Source organism: Festucalex cinctus, chromosome 13 (genome assembly GCF_051991245.1).
Source record: "Festucalex cinctus isolate MCC-2025b chromosome 13, RoL_Fcin_1.0, whole genome shotgun sequence".
Classification (NCBI taxonomy): domain Eukaryota; kingdom Metazoa; phylum Chordata; class Actinopteri; order Syngnathiformes; family Syngnathidae; genus Festucalex; species Festucalex cinctus.
The window spans coordinates 8,388,243-8,411,436 of NC_135423.1; the positions used below are offsets into that span (position 1 = coordinate 8,388,243).

The 23,194-nt window shown below is 41.3% G+C and overlaps 1 protein-coding gene across 1 annotated transcript; it reads left to right on the forward strand.

Moving 5' to 3' along the window:
- The first annotated feature begins 4,595 nt into the window (after positions 1 to 4,595).
- On the forward strand, positions 4,596 to 15,894 carry capn12 (calpain 12). The gene is made up of 22 exons (XM_077542039.1): positions 4,596 to 4,969; positions 5,763 to 5,832; positions 6,128 to 6,246; positions 8,369 to 8,502; positions 8,592 to 8,763; positions 9,763 to 9,843; positions 10,042 to 10,130; positions 10,220 to 10,297; positions 10,384 to 10,547; positions 11,433 to 11,695; positions 11,771 to 11,782; positions 11,849 to 11,928; positions 12,007 to 12,129; positions 12,365 to 12,401; positions 12,476 to 12,547; positions 12,943 to 12,988; positions 13,289 to 13,350; positions 13,791 to 13,859; positions 15,123 to 15,201; positions 15,276 to 15,392; positions 15,488 to 15,540; positions 15,640 to 15,894. The coding sequence occupies exons 1-22, from the start codon at positions 4,772 to 4,774 to the stop codon at positions 15,664 to 15,666; spliced, it is 2,145 nt and encodes a 714-aa protein (XP_077398165.1). The 5' UTR covers positions 4,596 to 4,771; the 3' UTR covers positions 15,667 to 15,894.
- The last annotated feature ends 7,300 nt before the right edge of the window (positions 15,895 to 23,194 follow it).

Below are 23,194 nucleotides of genomic sequence, written 5' to 3' on the forward strand. Positions count from 1 at the left end.
TATTTTTAAGCGCCTCTTCTCGCTCGCTGTTTTCTCAGTCAGCGCGGGCTGTTTTCCTCTGAGGAACCCAGTCAGCGCTGACTTATTCATTTTTAATGTAAGCGTTTGGGTTAGGGACCCTCGCTCCTTGTTTACATCCTTGTGATGTTCCCGACTTTGTGTCGAGATGTTGTCATGCATTTTTAGTGGCCTGTGCGTGTTTGTTTGGTGTCTGTCCTCGTGCAGGTCTTGGCGGGATGGCTGCTGTTGATGGGACACGGCCGGCTAACAATTCTCAGGATACACGATTGGGGAGGCGGGAGGGGGTGCGCTGGTGCGGGGTGTGGGCGCCAGGGCAGTTTGCTGATTGTTTGTGGGCATGTTGGGAGGCAGCGCAGGGTGAATGGGGAATGTCAAGGGGTTGGGATAATTGCTGACTCTATTTTAAGGACATAAAAACCTCTGCCGCAGCATCTCGGGCCCAAGCCCACCCCACTCCTCCCTTCAATGAAAATCAACTTCTATGATCCCTCTAGCTCATTAACAGCAGGTCTTTTAATGAGCTTTCAACAAGGTGGGGGGTGGGTGTATGAGGGGTTGGACTGGGGGGGTGGTTATTGCACCAGATGTACACACACCCACTCATACCAATTAGCATTGTGTTATGGAGAATCAAGTGGAAAGGAAGACTCGGATGAGTCAGTTTTTCCGTTTTTGCTCCGCAGAGACAGAAAATGAGGTGGGAAGGAGTGGCGACGTCCAGGTGACAGACAGGTAACATCCCTCTAGTAAACTCTGCCCTCCCCCGTCCCCGAGGCGCTACCGTTTGGCGCTCGAACGCTCCCAATTATGTAAGGTAAGACGATATGGGTCAAAACCTGCGGCCTGTTTGGCCTGCACAGCACATGGATATCTTTCCCAGCACATCCCACCCCGACTGCCCTTTGTCTTCCTTCACAGGACACACCTCTCTGATGTCGCCGGCCAATCACGAGGCGAGGACACGCCGTAGGCCAATAGGACAGCAAGCTTCTCGCCGCTCGAGTTAGGTGTGTTTTCTGACCAGTTGGCCCACCTCAACTCAAGTAAGTGGACTTTGACTTCTTTGAGCTACACACATATGAACACGCACACATAACTACAACCATAAATTGCCAAGACGGATGTTACATTCATGACAATGAGGGAGGTCAATATGCACACGTTAAACACATGATGAATATGTTCTGATAAGGGAGCTGCATTTCAAATTCAAACTTTTTTTTTTTTTTACCATCACTGTTCTAAAGTTCTTTTCCTTTTATAATGTCTTTTCCACAAGTTGTTGCCATTAAACCATGAGCATTATTATTTCAGTTCAAGGAAAAGTATTATTGCTAAATGTACTTCCGGTTTCCACCGATGTACTTCCTGCTAGCGAGCAAAGTGTGCGCCTGTCAAGATGCGATCGGTGACCCCTGCACGATCGGCGTCCCGAACGCACAGAAGATCGGCCATCTTGGATCGCTAACTACGCCAACTACCTGTACATAGGCCCAAACACGTCTAAACTTGTTTAACAATGTACTAGGTTACGCTGTATTGTTCACTTGAAGTTAAACGAATACAGAAAAAAAAGAAAAAAAAGAAAAAAAAAAAAGGTCCAAACACGTTCACACACGCAAAATGAAACAGACATTTCAAAAGGTACAGGACAGGTGCACGTTTATTTTTGTTTATGTTTTAAATGTAATAAAAGCAGTATTGTACCCAAGCATGTCTTGTACGAAAGGTAGTTTTTGACACATAATGTGTTGGAGTCATATTACAGTGTTCTTTGTTTTTCCTTCGCGTCATGTGATTTCTGAGTTTGACCGCATGGTGGCGCTTTTGCCTCCAAGTTTAAATGAAGAGTAGTAGAGAGTAGTAAAAGCCTGAACAAACACAATAATGTCCAATGCTAAAAATAAATAAATAATTAATTAAAAAAAAAAATCTTGACTTAGGCTCCGTTTACACTGCAGGTCTTAATGCTCAATTCCGAATTGTTTGTGAAATTCGATTTTTTTTTTTTGTAAACATTACCTATTAATTGCGACCTCAGTCTATCTGCTGTGCTGTGTGAACGTTATGCGAAGTGACCCCCAGAAGAAGATATGTCACTCACAACACTGTGTTTGCGGAAGTAAATAAGGTTTTTTGTTTTGTTTTTTTAAACATGCCCTACCCAGACCGGAAGAAAAATGCCAGAAAACTGGATTTGAACATACGCCCCCAGCAGGTCAACCCCTTACCCTTTAAAGCATACATGTACCCCCCCCCCCACCACCACCACCACCTCACACACGTAGGGGTCAGAGGTTCGTCTCAGAGGGCGTGTGCTGTAAGGTCAGAAGGTGGTCGCGGATCCTGTGACAGGAGAGCACATTTTTCATGCGTTGGTTGGTTGGCCCGCAGGCCTGACGGAAACTCACTTCTATGAACATGAACGCTACATGTCTCGCATACGTTTACCGTCATATTCATAAAACAGTAGCGCTACCAAGATTAATTGATAAGTAATCGATTATCAAATTGTCAAATATTTCTTTTGGACATCCGGGCACCACTATAAAATGGCGTGACCTCTTAGTAGTGCACTATATAGAGATTAGTGTGCACATTTGGACACAGCCCAGGACTGGTGTCTTGGGAAAGAAACAAACAACAACAACAAAAATAAACACAAACATGGAACCACACCGTTTTAATTTCGAGGTCGCTCCAGCATGGCAATGTTCTTCTTGGACTGGAATTGGTTAGCAGGCGCAAGAACCTTTGTGACACGCCTCATATTTGAACATGCAAAAAAAAAAAAAAAGAGATATTCAAGTCATTTCTTGTCAGTGTGGCTAATTAGCATCTATAGTGACGCATCCGAGCCGATACGTGGTTGAGTGATGCGGCAGAAAACGGGCCAGGACAAACCAGCGGGGCCCGAAGGCTCCCGGTGTCGGTCGGGGTCGTGGGATCAGAGCCGGGTCACGGAGGTGTGGGAGTGTCTGCTCAGCCCTCTGACCTTTGTCACTGAAGGCTTCCTTCTAGCATCAATGGAGAGCCCCCCCCCCCCACCTCCCGTGAATGGATTTCAATGGCGACCATTCGGTGGATCCGTGTCGTGTTGCTATTCTCCTTGTTTAATCCCAGTCGGTTGAGATGTGAATGGCACCCATAGAAGGGGGAGGAGGGCAAAGTAGACGATAATTGGACGTTGGATGAAGAGCAAAGTTGACAAGTGCTCTATGGAGAGGCCTTCGTCATCTGTTTGGAGCGGCCCACCACCACCAATCACAAAAGGTGACGTCGTCTCGTCTGGCAACAAGACGATGAATTTGGCTTGGGATCGATTCATCGCAAGCAGTTTCTTCCTTTCATTTACTTACAATTTTCACCCTATCCTTGTACCGCAAATGCTGTTTGTTGATTTGTGTTTGGGATGCTGTCTCATGAGTTCGTAATACAAGAGATGGGAGCAAAAATCCCAATCGATTCATCTTAATCGTCAGGTAAATATGATTGTGCTGTATTTAAAAAACAAACAAACAAAAAAACAGCATTGCATAAACTATTAATTTTATAATCCTAATATTTTATTCTGTGGTATTTTATTACATTATATTATAGCTTCCATTTATTTAAAAAAATCTTGATGAAAAAGTGATATATAAACATAACATTTTATTGCATTCATTTTTTTAAGTCAATTCAATTTACTTTCATTTATTATTTATTTTTTATTTTAATTTCCTTTGTCATTTCACTTAATTTTCATGTCATTTCTGTAAAGATACATTTATAGCATTTAAAAAACATTTTACTTTTGTTTTACATTAAAATTTATTTTATACGACAATTTTTTCCCATATTAAATTAACTATTTGGTAAGTCATATATCCCTGAAATGTCATACAGAATATAAATCATTTTTTTCAAATATTTATTTTATATAATGCAATACATTGTTTTTAAGTTTTTGTAAGGTCAGAAATTGCACTGTGTTATTATTATTGTTATTGTTATAATAAGAGCTCTGTGTTTTTGTGGTTTTGATATATCCAAGGTTTGATATTATTGTTTACGTTATAGTTGTCATTCCTCCATATGTCTCATGACCGCCATCATCAGTCAGACCAGTTAGCTACACAGTGGCGTCAATCAAGTCCAAGTTTTCGAAGTTTCTCCGCGTTCAACACAGCTGATTCATATTTCAGCTCATCAGCAAGCTCCGCGGGAGCCCGATAATGACCGTGATCATGGAATCAGCTGTGTTGGAGTAGAGAAACCTCGAAAACATGCAGGGCTCGACACATGTGAGTTAGCAAGCTGCATGGTACGTGTAGCTGGGTAACACTGCCATCTAGTGCCCGGACAGGAAACTGACAGCCTGCCTTCCTACATAAATTGTAAGTATACAAACAAGAGCAAGCTACCTAGCGGTAAACAAGAAGCAAAATTAAATGGTTCAGGTCCTTGAAAACCTTGAGTTCACATTTGTTTCTGTCTGAAGTGACAACTGGATGATGATTGCTGATCAGAAAGAATAATGGCGACTGTAGTTCGACATGCCCCCCCCCCCCCCCAACCCCCCCCCCCCCCCCCCCCCGGCAATCCTCATCGCTTCCTTCCCTGACTGGGGCATCACCGAGGAGGGCGCTGCATGCAGTTATTACTGAAGCTTCCTCTTCTTTTTTTGTTTTGTTCTTTCTTTCCGGGTGTGCGCGCGCTCTGTTGATCAAAACAGCTGATTGAAGCGTTTCGCACTTGACTGACAAGCATGGAGAGCGTGAAGGCGCCTTTGGGCTCTTTCGGGAACCCGATCAAGTTTAAGGATCAAGACTTTAACAGTCTTGTGGAAAAGTGTCTCAAGTCGGGCGAGATGTTCTCGGATGTGAGCTTTCCGGCCGAGCACAAGTCCATCGGCATGCCAGAGGATGACGAGCCCGCAAAGGCCATCAAGTGGAAGAGACCGAAGGTAACGACACATTTTCACCTCTTCAGATTCTTCGAACAAGTCAACAAGTGGATTCAATTGATAGACCAATGATTCTCAGACCGAACCCTCTGATTTAAATGAAAGCATTTAATCATACATCATCAAATACTTCAGATTGAAACTTGTTACTATGCATGCACTCTTTTTTTTAATCCATTTTTTTACCCATCTTTTACTTTTCAAGTACAATACATTTAAATTCACTTGTATTATCTTTAAAGAATTTAATCTTATGAGCTGTTTTTTTTTAACATTTAAGTACAAATTGTATTTAATATGATTTATTTTCTTTTCAGCTATTTAACGTCTTAATGTTCAAACTGTATGTCAGTAGTAAACAATTGAAAATATACTGTACTTCTTAAAGGTTAGTATTTTATTATTATTATATTTATGAATTCATTATTTTATTGTTATATTTGTCATCATGGTAGTTGGGGAGCTAAGGTTTTTTTTTTTTTTTTTATGTGGTGCTTGTAAACCATTTGAGATCCACTGAGAGAAAGCATGATGACAAATTATATTACAAATGTAAAATATGTATTATATTTCTTAAAGGTGGAGTTTGCAGCTAAAAAATATATATATATACTTTTTGGCATACGGTATGTGTCAATATTGTCTTGGTCGAGAGGTAGAATGAATTCTTCCATGCAGCTGCATCTAATAAAATGTCCTGAGAGTGTGCATGACAGTTGCCCAATTGTTTTTATTGGTACATTCCATGACTTTGTCACGCACATGCTCTTTTTTTTTTTTTTTTTTTTTGAAGGACATCAGCGAGAATGCTGTGTTTGTGGAGGGGACCATCGGCACCACTGACATCTGCCAAGGTCAGCTAGGTGAGTATGGAACAAATGATGATAGGCCTCCTTGATGGGATGAGACCATCTGCAATATGAAACGTGACGTAAGAACGACCATTTATGTATTTATTTATTTTACACCACATCACCAATGCGAAAAACAACATGGAAGAGATGTTTTCTCTTGGTGTGGAATGTGACTTTCTGAAATAGGGTTTGTGTTTGTAGTCAGGGAATGTCAATAAGAGGAATTTTATTAGATTTTATGCCAGTTGTTTGAACAATTTCCTGCTGCATTCCAGCAAGATGATCCACTGGCTTGTGTCCGCAGGTAACTGCTGGCTATTGGCAGCACTGTCCTGTCTCACCATGCACCCCAAACTCTTTGCCAAGGTGGTGCCGACCAACCAAAGCCTGTCCAAGTCTTATGCCGGCATCTTCCATTTCAGGGTGAGTCATACAGTAAGCAAGCGGAGAGACCACCGAGGGTCCTCCTGATCTCTGACGTCGTCCATGATGCCGCTAATGAGGGAAAGCTCATTACGAGCTCCCTCGACGTCAGGCTATCTGAGACTTCCATCTTGTTTGGAGCTTGCCAACGCTAAATTACTCACGCAAACATAAGCACAAATATTTCCTCTCTGACTTGCTGTGGTCTTATGTGTATCCGGTTTTAGTCATCAAATAATCGGCAGACTTTTGTCACTTTTGCGCCCATGTAACCCAACAACCTACCAAACTATCTTTTTATCCAATGCCATCCTTCCATGCCAACCTACCTACCTTTCTTATCTTCATACCTACCTACCAACCTACTGATTTTTGTGTCTATCCACCAAGCTACTGATCAACCAACTAACGGTTGATCTGATGGACAGAGGGTTTGACAGACAGATGGAAAGACATACCTACCTACCAAACAACTGAAACAACCAAAAAACTCAAATGCCTTCTTTCCAACTAACAACCAAGCGACCTACTTGCCAAGTACCTACTAACCAACCTACCAACATTCCTTACCATCCTACTCCCCAATAGACCAGCCAACAAATAGCTATCACAACCACCCACCAACCCAACCAAGCTACCTGCCTACCTAGTACCCAAACACACCGCCATTCCTTAGTTTCCTACCAACCAACCAACCAACCAACCAACCAAGCTACCATCCTACCTAGTACCCAACAAGCACACCACCGTTCCTTACTTTCCAACCAACCAACCAACCAACCAACCAAGCTACCATCCTACCTAGTACCCAACAAGCACACCGCCGTTCCTTACTTTCCAACCAACCAACCAACCAACCAACCAACCAACCAACCAACCAAACAAACAAGCTACCTGCCTACCTAGTACCCAACAAGCACACCGCCGTTCCTTACTTTCCTACCAACCAACCAACCAACCAACCAACCAACCAACCAACCAACCAACCAACCAAGTACATGCAAACTATTCACCAAACCTACTCAAGCTGCTACTTGGGTACCTAGTACCTACCAACCTACCAATATTCCTTACCATCTTTCACACCAATCAACCAACCAACTAACCAACAAACAAACCAAGTACTCACCAAACCAACCAATCTACTTGCCCACCTTCCTACCTACCTACCAACTTACCTACATAATACCTTCCTTCATATTAACAGCCAACCTACATATCTAACAAGTAGCTACTAAACACCCACCAAACGAACCGAGCTACCTGCCTAACTAGTACCTATTTAACTAACCTAACAATATTACCAACCAACCAACCAACCAAGTACCTAGTAGCCAACCATCCACCCACCAAAATAAACTACTTACTTACAACTTCTTTGCAGCATTATTTAATTATAAAACTACCATAAAATACTCAATCATTTAATTCTTTAGTGGAAAAATATACGTGAAAAAGTAGACGTAGTAATATTGGTTCCAATCAGTTAAACATTGGTGACAGCTGAAGCTTACGTAGCTCCTTCACATGCTTATCATATATAGACACGACAGATATAAAAAGTGTTATTACTTGGGCTTACAAAAAAAATGTATTTAATTATCAGGAGGTTATGTTATGGGAATGCTCAACGTTGAGGCACGTTCACATTCTTATCAAAGATTCTTGAACAATTTAACGCTATGAGCTGTTTTTCCTCTTGGGGGGGGGGGGGCATGCAGAGGCCCTTTGGAGCCTCCTAACGAGAATGCGACATGACTTAACTTGCAGGACTGTAAACTCATTTTGCCCTGTCATGGTGATTTGAGAGACGTCCGGGCATGCAGGTAGTGAATAAATAAATACCCACTGACATATACACGCCCACAGATGCAGGCCGCTCGAGAACGCGCCCTGCGTCCCAACCACTGCCAGTGCTGCATTTAAAAGCACCAGAAAAGTGTGCGCTTTATCACTTCACTCATTTCACAGCCCAACTTTCGCTGTCAGTCTTGCGCAATTGGACGTGATCTTGAGGCTCAATCTAGATCGGTTGACAAGTGTTTAAATGAAACGCTTTGATGTCATTTCCCTCCACTTCATGCGTGATTCATGTGAACGGCGGTTGTCGTCTGCCGTGTAGTTCTGGCAGTATGGCGAGTGGGTGGAGGTGGTTGTGGATGACCGGCTGCCCGTGCGAGAGGGCCGTCTGCTCTTCAGCTACTCGCACGCCCGCAACGAGTACTGGAGCGCCCTGGTGGAGAAGGCCTACGCCAAGTCGGTGCCGCCCGCCACTTCCGAGCATATGCCCGCCCGCGTTAGTGCGTCTGACGCGGCGGCCCCGCCCCTTTTCGTCCTTGTTTTAGGTTAATGGGGTCGTACGGAAGCCTGAGAGGCGGCAACATTTCGGAGGGGATGGAGGATTTCACGGGGGGCATCGCGTACTCGCTGCCCGCCTCCTCGCACGCGCCTCGCGTCTTCTGGAGGTTGCTGACGTCCGCCCTCACCCGAGGCAGCCTGCTCAGCTGCTTTATTGAGGTATGTGACAGATGGCGACAAATCCATTTCTGCACATATTCCATTCTCATCATTTCATGGGGCAACACTGAAGTCAGGGTTCCCTCAAAACAACTGAAAACACAGCCTCCCCTGGCAACAAAAGTGAGCGCACCTCTTAACTCATTTGCTCCCAAAAACGTATAAATACGTTCTATTTTAAATGTTTTAAGTGTCCGAAAGATGTATTTATACGTTTTTTTTAATCTTTTTTTTTTTTTTTTTTTTTTTTTTACGCTAGTGCATGCAGAAGGCTTTGATGCAGCTTCTCAACTATTACATAAACGGCCAGCAGGTGGCAGCAGATTTTAAGAGATCAGCCAGGGCCATGTTGAAAAAAAAAAAAGCGCTTTCACTCACAATTCTAAATAGATTTGAGAATAATGATGAAACTTAGCTATATTCTAATGCTAAAATCCAGTAAAACAGCCAGGAGAATATAAAAATAGCGAAAGTGTCAATATATGACGTCCGGAACTGGCGGACATTCGAGGCCTGAGGTACCTTCCGTTTGAGGGTGCCCCAGAGATGTTTAGGTCTGGAGACGTGCTTGCTCAGTCCATCACATCTCTTTAGCAAGATAGCACTCATTTCATTCAGGGTCATTTTCATATTGCAATATATTGCCCCGTGGCTCCAGTTTCCGGAGGGAGGGGCTCATGCTCTGCTTCACTACGTCACAGACTAGTATCGGTTTTCATTCATGGTTTCACTCTGAGACCAAGTTGTAAAAATATGAGTCATGTGACCCTGGGAAGAAAAATGACTGGAACAGGAATTTAGCTATTAATGGCTGTATATTGAGTGACATTGTTGTTATATTAGCTGTACGATGATTACTTTTCATTGTGTCAAAGTGTTATTTTCTTCAACGTTTTAACATCAAAAGATGTAATTGAATCTCTGAAGAAGTATGAGGGGTGATCTCACTTTTGTGTGAGACATCCACGACAGGCAAGTATTTTTTTTTCTCTTCTGCAGGCCAACAGCTACAAGGAGGTTAGCAAAGTAAATGCCGACGGGCTGATCAAGGGCCACGCCTACGCCATCACCGACACTGACCAGGAAAGTATCGCAAGTTGTTACGTAACATCAAAATGTGATCAGTTTATGCTGACAAATCATTTTGTTTCATCCTCTCAGTTGAGTTCAACATGACCTGCAAATTTGAACATCTTTGATCTTCCTCGAAACACAACTGGGCTTCACTCCCAAAAAAAATGTGATTTGATGACAAATGATGTTGATTTGTTGCCTTTTCAGGTGAGGCATGAGGCCGATGAGATTTTGCTCGTGAGGCTGAGGAATCCGTGGGGCTTCACTGAGTACCGTGGACCCTGGAGTGACACGTGAGGACATGCGTGTTTGCGTTGGGACTTAAGCCACTGATCAATCGATGACATTGAAAAATTGCGATCGTCTCCTTGTGCCATCGCAGGAGCAAAAAATGGGTCAACGTATTTAAAGAGGAGAAAGAGAGACTTGAAATGAAACGCAGGGAAGATGGAGAGTTCTGGTGAGCGTGAAAAGTGAAAGAAAGAAAGCGAGTGGAATTTGTACTCTGTAATACTTGCTAAATGTTGATGATGTGACCCGGAACAGGATGAGCGCTGATGATTTCTGCAACAAGTTTGACTTTGTGGAGCTCTGCAGTGTCAACCCTGACAGCCTTGTGGAGGGAACAAACTCGTCCAAATGGACCATCAATGAGCATGACGGATTGTGGCTGAAAGGGAGCTCAGCCGGCGGAAGCCGGAAATACAACCGTATGTACTCCGCATCAAGTATACACCTCTGGAAAGAAAAAACAAACAATGACCTCATAACTCAGAAAACAACCCTCGTGTCTCAAATCGTCTTTCTCCTTTGAAATTGATGGACATCTTTTTAGTCCGTTTTGCGAAACACTGCTCGAAATTCTGAAATTTGTATTTTAAATTTGGTACTTACTTTATTTTGTGTGTAGTTGTTTATGTTACTCAAAGATATACCTATACAGTAAATAGGGATGTAACGATAGCCAAACATCACAATATTTTATCACGATCACGATAACATAATTATCACGGTATTGTGGGGAGGTTGCTGATACACTAAAAGGTCATAATATTGTAAAAAAATGAGCTCATACTAAAAAAATAAACCCACACACAATATTGTGCTTTTCTACATGACAGCAATGCATGTAAGTGCCTCAATATTATTAGAGATTGTAGCTCCTACAATCTCTAATAACAATATTGAGGCACTTACATGCTAATGCACGCACACATTGAGTTCCGACACATATTAACTCGCTTCACAAGCATAATACGTTCCCCTTCATTTGATTATTAGCGTGGATTTGAAACATAGAAGGGCAAAAACATGTCTTATGAAAATGAAACTGCACTAAAAAAAAGTAGCCACCAGAGGGTGCTAGAACTGCACAAATGGAAATCACCGCAACTTTTGGAACAAATGTGCTTCTTTTAATATTGTGACATGACGACGACGATATATTGTGGCAGTTTTAATATCACGATATTGCCGTTATTGTTACATCCCAAACTGTAAATAGACAAAATAGATTATTTTGCAGTGGTCTTGTAGTTTTTGCCAGAGCTGAATAGGAGATGATTTTTTTTTTTCCACTTTTCATCACTGCTTAGGCTCCTTTTGGAAGAACCCTCAGTTTCAGCTGGTCCTCACGGAGCAGGACCAGCCGGATGAGGAAGATGAGGAGGACGAGGAAGACGGCGAGGAGGAGGAGGAGGAGGAGGAGGAGGAGGAGAGCGGCACCAATGAGAGCAAGAAGACGGAGAAGCAGAAGATGAAAGGCAAGAAGTGCACGCTGCTGGTGGAAATCCTGCAGAAAGACCGTCGGCGCAAAGACCAAGTGAACTTCCTCTACGTCGGCTTTCACATCTACAAGGTCCCAAAAAATCGGCCCACATTCCACTTTCACTCGTGGGACTGACACTTTTTCTTTTGGGTTTGTTTTTTTCAGGTTCCTCCCGAGGTTGGTCAACAATTTCTTGTTGGTGTCATTTCATTTCATTGAATTCGATTTGACTATTTCATACAGCTTCAGGGCATTTGTCTGGACCGAAACTTCTTCATGAAAAACCGTCCAGTTGGTCGGTCGGGGAAATATCGGGCTCAAAGGTAAAAGCTTTACTCCAATGTGAAGATTGATTGAAATGATCATGCATATTTAGTAGAGCACGGGTCAATATCCTGCAGGGCCGTGTGGAGGAAAGTGCACCTTGACCCGGGTCACTACGTCCTTGTGGTGTCCACCTATCGGCCCAACCAGCCCGGAGAGTTCTTTGTCCGCATCTTCTCCAAGACTGCCAACAGTTTGGGGTGAGAACGTTGGAAATTGCGTCAAAAATGGTGCCTTCCTTTTCCAAAAAATATCAAATGTATTAATTAAAAGAAAGCTAGCATTACTATCTTTGTAAAGACAGAATCATCTCATGATAATGTTCTGGCTTGGGGGGGGATGCTATTGAAGATTAGCTCAGTTCAACCACGATCAGATGACAATGAATCCATCCACACAAACATTAATGACTTATTTTCATATTTTACGTTTTAGGACTCAGGACTTTTCGTGCTCCTCGAGCTACCTCCCGGTAAGAATATCGGCTTCATATTAGTGATGCCTTGAGAAACGAGTGGAATGAGACAAACAGTTTGTGTCAAACAGGTGATGGCCAGTCCGGTTGCACCAGAGGATAAAATGAGGATTCTGAGGACTTTTGAAGAAGAGGCTGGACCAGTAAGTACCGATTATTAAATAATTTTATTATTAAATTATTATGATCAAATTATTAACATTTAAAACATTATTACAATTATTATTAAATTATTAAAACTTATATTACTTTATTTAAATTATTAATTTATTAAAACATTTTTAATTATTACATTTTATTAAAACAATTATTATTATTATTATTATTGATTATTAAAACAATAAGCAGGTGTCTAACCATCTCAGGTGGGTGCCATTCCCCCCAGCAGGCACTCAACCGAGAGACTAGCGACCCAATTATTAGTATACAAATAATAAAAATGACACTTTTCATGAATGTCCCTTTTAAGTCAAGATACTGTATGTGTTTCTAAATGTCTCATTGCTGTCTACTAATTTTTTTATTTTTTATCACGTAGGACGACAGGCTGAACTCCAAGGAGCTGATGAAGCTTTTCAACTCAGGTGACTTTTGAGATCATGTTGGAAGTCATGTGTGTTTGTTGTGTATATATTAGATGGATATCAAAATGAGTTGAGGTTTTGCTGCCAGCTGCTCCGCCCTCGGTCGCCACTAGGTGGCGACGTCGTCGCAACGTGCTCAAGCCTGAGGAAGTGACCGAGGTCGCCAGTCTAGACGGAAGCTGATCACTTCCTGTCCGATGGCGTAACTGAAGCTTATTTCAGAGTTGTCGTAGACTTGACTTGCCCTCGTCCTCACATCATCCCGCGCTGATGACTTTCCCACTTTCTTGTCATTGTCAGTTCTGGACAAAGATTACCAGCTGCCGCTGGAGACATGCAGGCAGCTGATTTTTGGGGAGGACGTATCCTTTTTCACAGAGGTGATGTCACTAAATCCCACCTCATCCAAGTTGCCAATGACTTTGTCACAGTGAGCGTTTTGGTCCTGAAACGGACGCCAGCCGAGTGCCCTTCATTTCCATGCTGCCTGACACACGTCACATTTTTGATCACACAACGGCAAGCATTTCATGGCTAGGTGAGGACAAACAATGATGGAGGCAGTGGCCTCATACGGTGCCTTCGTCATCAACATTGTGTCATCATCCACCTGGTGACCCCGCATGACCCCATTCTCATCAGCTGGAGCTTGTGCCAGCTAACTTTGTATAGTGTGGGCTGGTGGTGGCCAACCAATCAGAGCGGTAATACGAGCCACTTCCATTCCTAAAGTCGTTATTTTTGCCCTTTAATTAATTGTCTTCCTTTCGCCTGTTGAGTTATTCTTAACTGTGCTGATCAGACCAAAGGACGAGCCAGTCTGAACCGTCAGCAAACAGAAGCCTTGCTGTCTGATCTACGCCACCTGCAGGTAACAAATGCTCTATGTGCGTGCGTGTATGTCACACCACTTTATTAATGCTATCTGAATTGAATGTTTAAAAAAAGAAAAGAAAAAAATGTTCAGATGACATTCCCACTAATTTGCCATATCTCTAACTCGAGTCCTGCAGGTGGTGGTAATTCCTAAGCAAGTGCCCCTATTGCCACTAATTAGCAATTATGCTACTAGGCTAACAATATGACAATTACTGTGAATGTAAAGGCTAATTAAAGTTTAAGTCAACCTTAAATATTTCTTGATAATATGTTATATGTGACAGCACTAGTCTAAACATGACATCCAGATGAATATTATATTTGTGGAATATGAGTTAAGCAACAAAATGCAGCCATTTTTATCCATCACGGGGGCGGCCATTTTGCCAGTGGCTGTAGACTGAAGACGACGTCACAGTTTCTCACAGATTTATCTATTTTCTGAGCTTGCGCTGTGATTGGTTGTTACCTGAGACCCGAAGCAACTGTGATGTCATCTTCAGCTGACAGCAAGTGGCAAAACGGCCGCCCCACTAAGATGGATCAAAATGGCTGCATTTTGCTGCTTAACTCATATTCAAATTTATTATAGGCAAAATATTAATGTTTGACTGCCAACAATGGCTAAATAAGTGAAGTATCCCTTTAAACATAGAGGGGCCAAAAACATCCCTAATGAAAATCAAATTGCACAAAAAAATAGCCACCAGAGGGTGCTAGAAAATCACAAATGGAAGTCAAACTGACTTTTTTTTTTTTTTTTTTTAAACAGATGTGTTCCTTTTAAATATCGTGAACATGAAAACGATGATATTGTGGCAGTTTTAATCACGATATTCCCCTTATCATTACATCCCTAATTAATACAATATTAACCAGACTTCCATGTCTAGACGAGTGGGGCTGCATAGAATATAGAGTCAAAAAAGAAAAAAATGGGGGTGTTGACTTCCTCTTTAAAATGATCAATAAGTATAATGTTAGAAAGAAAACATGATTTTAGTGTTTGTTTGTTTTTTTAAATTGAAGGTAAGGTGTAATTTTCTAACACCTGCAGATTTTCTGATCAAATGTTTGAACATACGTACATCTGAATTCCTGAGAGAGCTGACCTCAAACACGTTTAATCCCAAAACGGCCTGATTGATTGATTGATTGATTGATTCATCGCTTGCATTTTGAAAGTACCATTTTCTACTCTTGGACATGCAAGAAATATGTAAAGCTTGAACAAAGAGCCTGTGTCTGTTTTCAGTCCATCTTTTTCCAATTTGATGAGGACTCTTCTGGCACCATGAGTCCTTTCGAACTCAGCGCAGCTCTGCAAGCCGTGGGTACGCACACGCACTCACATGCGCATGAGAGTTGCGCAATATGTAACCACTGCACGTCTCTTCTTATGTGTCAGGGATGAAATGTGACGCCAAAGTGGTCCAGCTGCTGTATGAGCGCTTTGCATCCGGAGAGCTTCACTTGCCCTTCCAACATTTTGTTGCCGCTGTCAGCCGCCTGCGCAAGCTTTTTGGTAACGCACACATTTTTCAACAAACAACTTTTTTTTTATTTTTTGTGCATGCGTGCATGTTGCGCAAAGTCATTTCTTGCCTTTTCTCTCGTCAGCGCTGTACGAATGGGAGAAGAGCAGCGGGGTGAAAGACGTCGGCATCAATGCTGTGAGTATCATCACTTGCGCGCATCTTACTGCAAAGTCCAGCTCAGCGTGATCTCACTCTCTCTGGCACTTTTTTTTTTTTTTTTTTTGTCCATCCTAGTGGCTCGTTCGCTTTCTGCCGCTGTGACCAGCGTCTGTCTCCGTGTGGACCCGGCACAGCGCAACGTCGTTGATTTCACACACTGACGCGGACGCGCATGCACTCACTCGCGCAACCCCCCCTAACAATGACTTCTTTGCCCCTACAGTGTATTTCAAAAGTCTACACACCCCTGTTCAAATATCAGGTTTTTGTGAAAGAAAAAACAAACGATGACACTAAAATAAATGATTTAAAAACCTTCTCCCCCGTTAATGTGACTTTTAAAGAAATATTTGTATAAAATTAACAACTGAAATCATGTGGTTGCACAAGTATGCACACCCTCTTATAACTGAAGTTTTGGCTGTGTTGGTAATGAACTCATTCCAAATTGGAGTCAGCACACAACTGTCACCATTTGAAGTGCCCGACATTGAGCCCAAATAAACTTCACCTCTTCTGAGTATTTTTTTGCTTTTCGAGCAGAAGCCTGAATTTTTTTTGACAGGTATTCGGATCCTCATAGCATACAGGACTGTTTCAGAAAATTAGAATATTGTGATAGTCCATTATTTTCTGTAATGCAATTGAATAAGAAGAAATGTCATACATTCTGGATTCATTACAAATCAACTGAAATATTGCAAGGCTTTTATTATTTTAATATTGCTGATTATGGCTTACAGCTTAAGAAAACTCAAATATCCTATCTCAAAATATTAGAATATTTCCTCAGATCAAGTAAAAAATAAAATAAAATAAAAAAGCCATAATCAGCAATATTAAAACAATAAAAGCCACATTTTGCAACTTGCTGTCGACTGAAAATGACATCACAGCTCACCTGTTTTCTAGGTTTGGTCATGTGACATTCACAAGCTGAGATGTGATTGGTTACCTGAGCCCTTGTGATGTTATTTTCAGTCGACAGCTAGTTGCAAAATGTGTTCTTAAAGTTACTAATTATACATGAAAAACAATGAAAATATCAAATTTATTATAGGCAATATATTGTTTGACTGCCAAAAATGGCTAAATAAGTAAAGTATCTCTTTAAATTAATAGCCAAAGACTAAAGCGAAGAATATTTTTGCTATAATTATTGTTAGTTTTGCAAACATAAAATGCAGTTTCACTTAGTTTTCGTTTTTTTCAAAAGTATTTTAATTTTTATTTTATTTTGTTAAAATTTGTTTTTTGAATTTTAGTTTTAATTTTTGTTTTTTGTTTTAGTTAACTAGAATAACCTCGGTTGTAGATCACATTAGTGTTGTGCAAAGTTTTGAATTGATTTATCACTGTCAATTTTCATTTGACAGAAAGCCGGCATTCGGACACGTCGCCTTGATTCTATCCACTGTAGCTCGTAACAAGCATGACGGCGGCCTCAACAGTTTACTCATCATGCACTCGAGCGTCGATATGAAAAACTCATTGACTGGCACACACGCTGCTTGCCTGAGTGTGAATGTGAGGCTGATGGCTCAGCAGCGTTACACGCTATTCTTATCGCACTGACGCCACGCTCAGCGTCAACACGCGCTCACTCCCTCCATCATCCCTCATTACATGCAGTCACCCCCACCCCCACCACCACCCTCACTCATCCTGTTCTCTCTAGTGTCTGAGTCGCACAATTTGCATCCTCCTCCCTCTTACACACTCAATGTCCTCATGCTTTCTGCTATTAATAAATGCTTTGCTGCTCTCACACCACCTTGTGTTCATGATGAGGTCAACGCACGCCTCAGCGGCATCCTGACGGAGGGATGAGGACAGGAAATGAAAAATTCCTGCGCAAAAGTCCATTTTATCATCAACAAAACATGCCAGAAATAATAAAAAAAAAAAAATTACAAAACTTCTTAACTGTCAAAACAATAAAAGAGCCTCTAAAATGTCTAAGTAAATGATGTCGGGTAACTCACATCTGTATAATGTCCATATGACTCTTTCAAATATGATCATAATGTCAAGAATCACCTTCAAGAAGAGCTCAACTTGATTTGAGGTTAATTAGAGACATTTTCAATGGTGGTAGGTGGGCTGACTCCACTGATCTATATATGACTGGATAGCCGAGAGGCCAAGATTTTTGAGGTGGCGAGGCTGCCATATTGCTCCTCCCAAGAAACCTTTCTCGCCATACAATCCTATACGTTTATAGGATCCAACATTTGAGACAGTACTTGGTAGAAACAGCATGATCTATTCTGTTTTACATTTATTAACTCATTCACTCCCAGGACATTTTCGTTGTTTTGCTGGATTTTGACTGATTTTGCAAGGCCCAAAGCATATTGTGTCCTATTGCTATAAAAACATGGAACCGACCAAAAGAAAGATTAAAGTCTCTTCTTTCATCAGGGAAAAAAAAAAAAAAAAAGTCTATTTCTAGCTGTTTCCATTTTGCATCAATTAGCATGAGAACATGGCTAAGTTTCATCATTATTCACAAATCTGTTTAAAATAATGGGGAAAAGAGCTTTTTGATCTCTTATACTCTGCTGCCATCTGCTGGCCGTTTTTGGAATAACTACCATTGCTTCACGCATTCTCTTCAGTTCAGAGGTTGCATCAAAGCCAAAACGTATAATTACATCTTTGGGAGCATGGTAATATTTAAAATAGAACGTATTTATACGTTTTTGGGAGTAAATGAGTTAAACATAAACGAGGGCTTCAGACATTTCACAACTTGCCTTAAATACATGTAGAAATTATATAGTGCCTACGAGCTGTATATGTCTCATCTGTATGTATAGCGTGTAGTTTATACAGGCTTGCACGGGCGTGTATGGACTGTATGTATCGGCTATCCAGTTATATATGTATATATATATATATATATATATATGTACAGGTCAGTGGCTGACTCCCATTTAACATGAGTTTATATGTGGTTGGTTAATTGTTGAACATAGATGAAAGAGGATATGCACTCATAATCCAAAAAATCATCATAGTCCCGATTTGGCCTTATCCAAAAAAAAAGCTGTATTTTTGAACATGGGTGTGTAGACTTTTTCTATCCACTGTAGCTTGCTCACGTCACACACAAGTATGAGAGGCCTTCCCTGTGTTGACTCTTCTCATCCCTCCACCTGCTCCCTCGCCCGCCCGCCCGCCTCTCTCTCCAAGCTGTCCCGTGGGACGCGATGATGCGTTGACAGTGAGATTGGCGCGGCTGGCTGCTATTCTTGTGCCACATGACAAGAATAACAAGAATAACGCTTGGCGAGTTGTAGCGTATAGTGCGGGGGCGGCATCTGGGGAACGCTCGCTCGCTCGCTCGCTGCTGCTGATGCTTGTTGCAGGAAAGTGTGAGAGCAGAGCCCAAATTGTAAAGACAGGAGGTGGATGCTGCCATTGCGCAAGTCGGCTTCTCGTCTGCAAATTTAGACCGAGCGAGCACGCACACGTTTGATGAGCAGCAACATTGCGCTCGTCACAGTGCAAAGTATTTCAAGGTACCACATGCAGTGTGTTTGCATTTGACCATTCCCAATTCAGGTTTCAACTCGAGATGAAATAATGTATCCATATAGATTAGGGGTGGGAACCCCTGGCTAACTCACAATACGATATGCGATACAAGCCTCACGATAACAATTCTCGCGATATGATGATACCGCGATTATAGATGTATTGCTCAGGTAAAAAATCCACGATAAAACTAATCAGAAAATAATAATAATAATAAATACAAATAATAATAAAATAAATAATAATAATAAATAATTTAAAAAATCATATAATAAAAATAATATACATAAATATAATATAAATACATAATATAACAAAAATATAAATAAAAACAATAAGAAATTAATAATAATAATAATAATAATAATAAACTAAGCTCATGAGTCTTCTTTGCCTGAAGACTTGCGTCCATTTCTCCGCCACTCTTATGAGGTGCTCCCCCTAGCGGCCCGCCAAGTAATTGCTCAATAAGTCATGAACAATGGAGCCGTTACAGTGGCTGGTTATTAACTACAAATATCGCCAAACTTGCGTAGGCATGTTGATAATCTATCGGGAGACAAAGTATAACGATTTATCGCGATATCGATATATATTGTCACACTCCTAATACAGATGTTGAAATCAAGCTTTTACAAAAGTACATTTCCTACATGTCAATTGGATTTCACCCTTGATAGGGCACTCACTCAAATACATTTTCATCCTTGAAAGTTAATGATGTACGTCATTGGTTTTCAAACTGCAAAAACATTTCAGAAAATGATAATCACTATCATTATATTTGAGATTACAAGAAAACATTTGAGTTACACTGAAAAGGGGGCAAATGTAAAATTACGAGAAAATTAGTGTTATGAGGTTTATTCCAAGAAAGTCCTAATTTCTTTCCAAGAAAAAAAAAAGCAATACATTTCAAGAGAAAACATATTATGGGAAAAATAGTTCAATGGGCATTCTTGTGGTTCATTGTGGTGGATTTTCAAAGTATATTTCATTTCATATTTTGTTTGTTTTTTGAACATTTTTGATGGTTACATTTTTCAATTAATTAATTACCATAGATTGTATTCCATGAAGATAAAATGCTGTTTTTATGAACCCACATATTTCAAAAAAGGTCATCTTAGAGCTGTAATATACAGAATATTCTTATGTGCTTTGTTCCTGATTAAAATGTTTAATGGGGACTCAAAGGAGCTACTGTTTTTTGTTCTTTTATTTTTATTTATTTATTTATTTATTGTAGCAACCATAATAAGAGCTATGGGTGGGTTTAGTTATTCTGATGAGTATTTTTTGAATTTATATTACTGTACTTACTTTCAAGACAGCATACTTATTTTTATGTTTGAGTTAAAAAGAATACTTGAGAATGAAATGTTGAAATATTCATTTAATAATCAGTTGTGTTACGTTCACAAGCCCCCCCCCCCCCCCCCCCAAAAAAAAGGGTTGGTAATCACTGCTGTAAGTTGTTAAGGTACCTCTGTCTGACTGTAGCTGTCAGAACTTACAGCTCTTAATAATCATAATTGTGCGTTTCCATCATCAAGTGTGCTGAGATGGAGAAGTGTGATATCATCTATCTCTGATTTGGCAAATGTCAACTTGCTGCTGCCGTCAGCCGCGTATGCTTGCGCGCCGTACGGCTGAATGGCCCGCAGCTGGAGCAGCATCTTGCAAGAAATTCACTTGCGCACTTCATGAACACATCAAGCTTGTTTGTGTGTGCCGGTAAACATCCTCGAGCGACATAACTCAGGATCACGTCGTTAAGTGTGCGTGAGCAAACCGGTTCTTCACAGGCACTTTCAAAACATGTCCCACTGAGATCAATTCTATTTGCAATCATTTGTTCCTGACTCAAAGCGGTTATGATCATACAACTTTTTTGAAGTGTCCTGACAATGTTTTAATAACATTTGTCACTGTATAAGCAGAAGTTGGCTCAGTATCACGAAAAAGTGCCTTTAGTGTCCTCGTCAGAATCACGCAGGCACACAAAACAATAAGGCTCTTAACTCATTCACTGCCTTTGACAAGTATACTTGTCAATTGTATTTTTTAGAGCAGGGATAAATGGGGGCTAATCTGACTATGCTCCACAGTAAATGTCAAACTTGCTAATGCTAATTTGATATAGTTCTATAATGTAATCGATTAACCAAAAATATTACTTTTAAAATTTCGCAATAAATGATGTAAAAAAATGGCTTGAAAATGTTAACCTAATTGCATAATTGCCTTCGTCATGTTTAACTGTCATGACCATCAGTGATAGTGCAAGCTCGTGTAGCATTCAAGTGAATCCAACCAAATGGGAACATATTGTAGCTTTGAACAAAGGAAAAGTCCAACTGTGCTGCTTTTTGTCCGTTTTAAAAAATGAAAGCGGCTAAAATGACATCACGCTTGAGTGAAAACAATCCATGCACAGGTGTAAATAATGAAGGCTCCAGATGGCTGGATTCAATTTAGCATCTCTCTGCGTAGCCACGAGGGCGAGTTCTGGCCTGCTGTCACAACTGTCATGAGCTGCTGGGACTATTCATGACAGTTGCGCTTTTCCCCCAAAACGTGACAGGTCTGAATGTCAGCTGTCAAAGACGTGTCATAGGGGAGGGACCAATTCAGATTTATTTTTTATTTTTTTTTCAAAAGGAGATGAGTGTGAGTGTGATGGTGTTTCTTCAGCCAAATGTACATGTTGGTTTCCAGCTCTGATCTCATTCCGTCTCTCTCTCTGGGCTTAAAAGTAGGCTCGGATTGATGCGCTGCTTGCTTGTGTCTGACTCATGAGAGCTGCGCAACACTGAAACCCACTGAATGCATTTTGACTTGAGGCGTTGGGCTCGCATGCGCGCTGCATGGTGATGCGAGGCCGTCCACCGGCGCCTCGCTGCTGACGGCCGACCACAGCAGGAAAGGAAAACCCGCAGGATTGCTTTGATCCTCGATTGTTCTGATCACTGAGAGGAGATCGTGAAGACATACTTTGCAACGACGCCAAGCGTGCAATTACTAAGTAGCCGCAATTCAAACGATTTCACAGGACCGAAATAATCAGAGTAGATGTCGTGACCCTTGTGAGGAGTAAGCAAGCGGCTCAGATCGTATAAACTTCCACAATCCAGTAGTGTAAAAGTCGACAAGAAAAGTCTGCTAGATGAACTAGTAGATAAGTGGAAAATGAATTTTTTCTCCGCCGATTGTTTTAAATCGAATGGGAGAATTTGTATGTTCTTAGCCCATATTAGTCATTCACTCATCTTGACAGGTGCTGACCTCAAATCCAAAAACGCTGCAATGGCGCCATCTACAGGGATCTGGTCGTCATCTGGTTTCCAAACTTCAAATTCACAATCTGGGCGAGACCCTCCTCTGCGCCTCCATGTTGAAAAACACACAACATGTCGATACACAGTGAATACATGTATATTATTATTATTGAAGTAGTCCCCTGGGTTCATGGATCAACTTGTAAAACATTAGCTAAGCTATCTTGGTAATCTGAGCCCTCAAAACATGATTTGATTTTCAATTTACAAAACGCATCATTATATTATTATTTGTACATGAAAAATGCCATAAAATTCATGGTCGACAAAATTATAACTTTTTACTGCTGAATAGTTAACAAAGTTTACAGAATTGAGCTGAAAGCTAACCAAGAAAATCACTCAGTAGATCGAATACTCGACCAAGCAAATCAAAGAGGGTTTATTTATATTTTTTGTCTCTTGCCCAGGCGATGACACATGCACATTTTGATGTCCTAAGCACTTTATGGGTCCTTGTAAATCTGGGCTGCGTCTGTCACAAGCTCATTTGAAATTGTAGCGACGCTTTAGGTGACGCCGGCAGCTTCGGCAAAACACTGCGGCAGAAAAGTGCATGAGAATCAGGATGCGGCAGCGGCAAACGAGAAAAACCGGAAAGTCCAACAAGTCTGCGCGATGCGAACGTTGCGCTCACGACAATGCAGAAGCGGGCCATGGGAATGTTCCCGTGTAAGCCGGCGTGGATCTGTTGCCGCTTTAACCGTTCTTCCTGCTTGATCCTGCAGCGTCTGCGCACGGGAGTC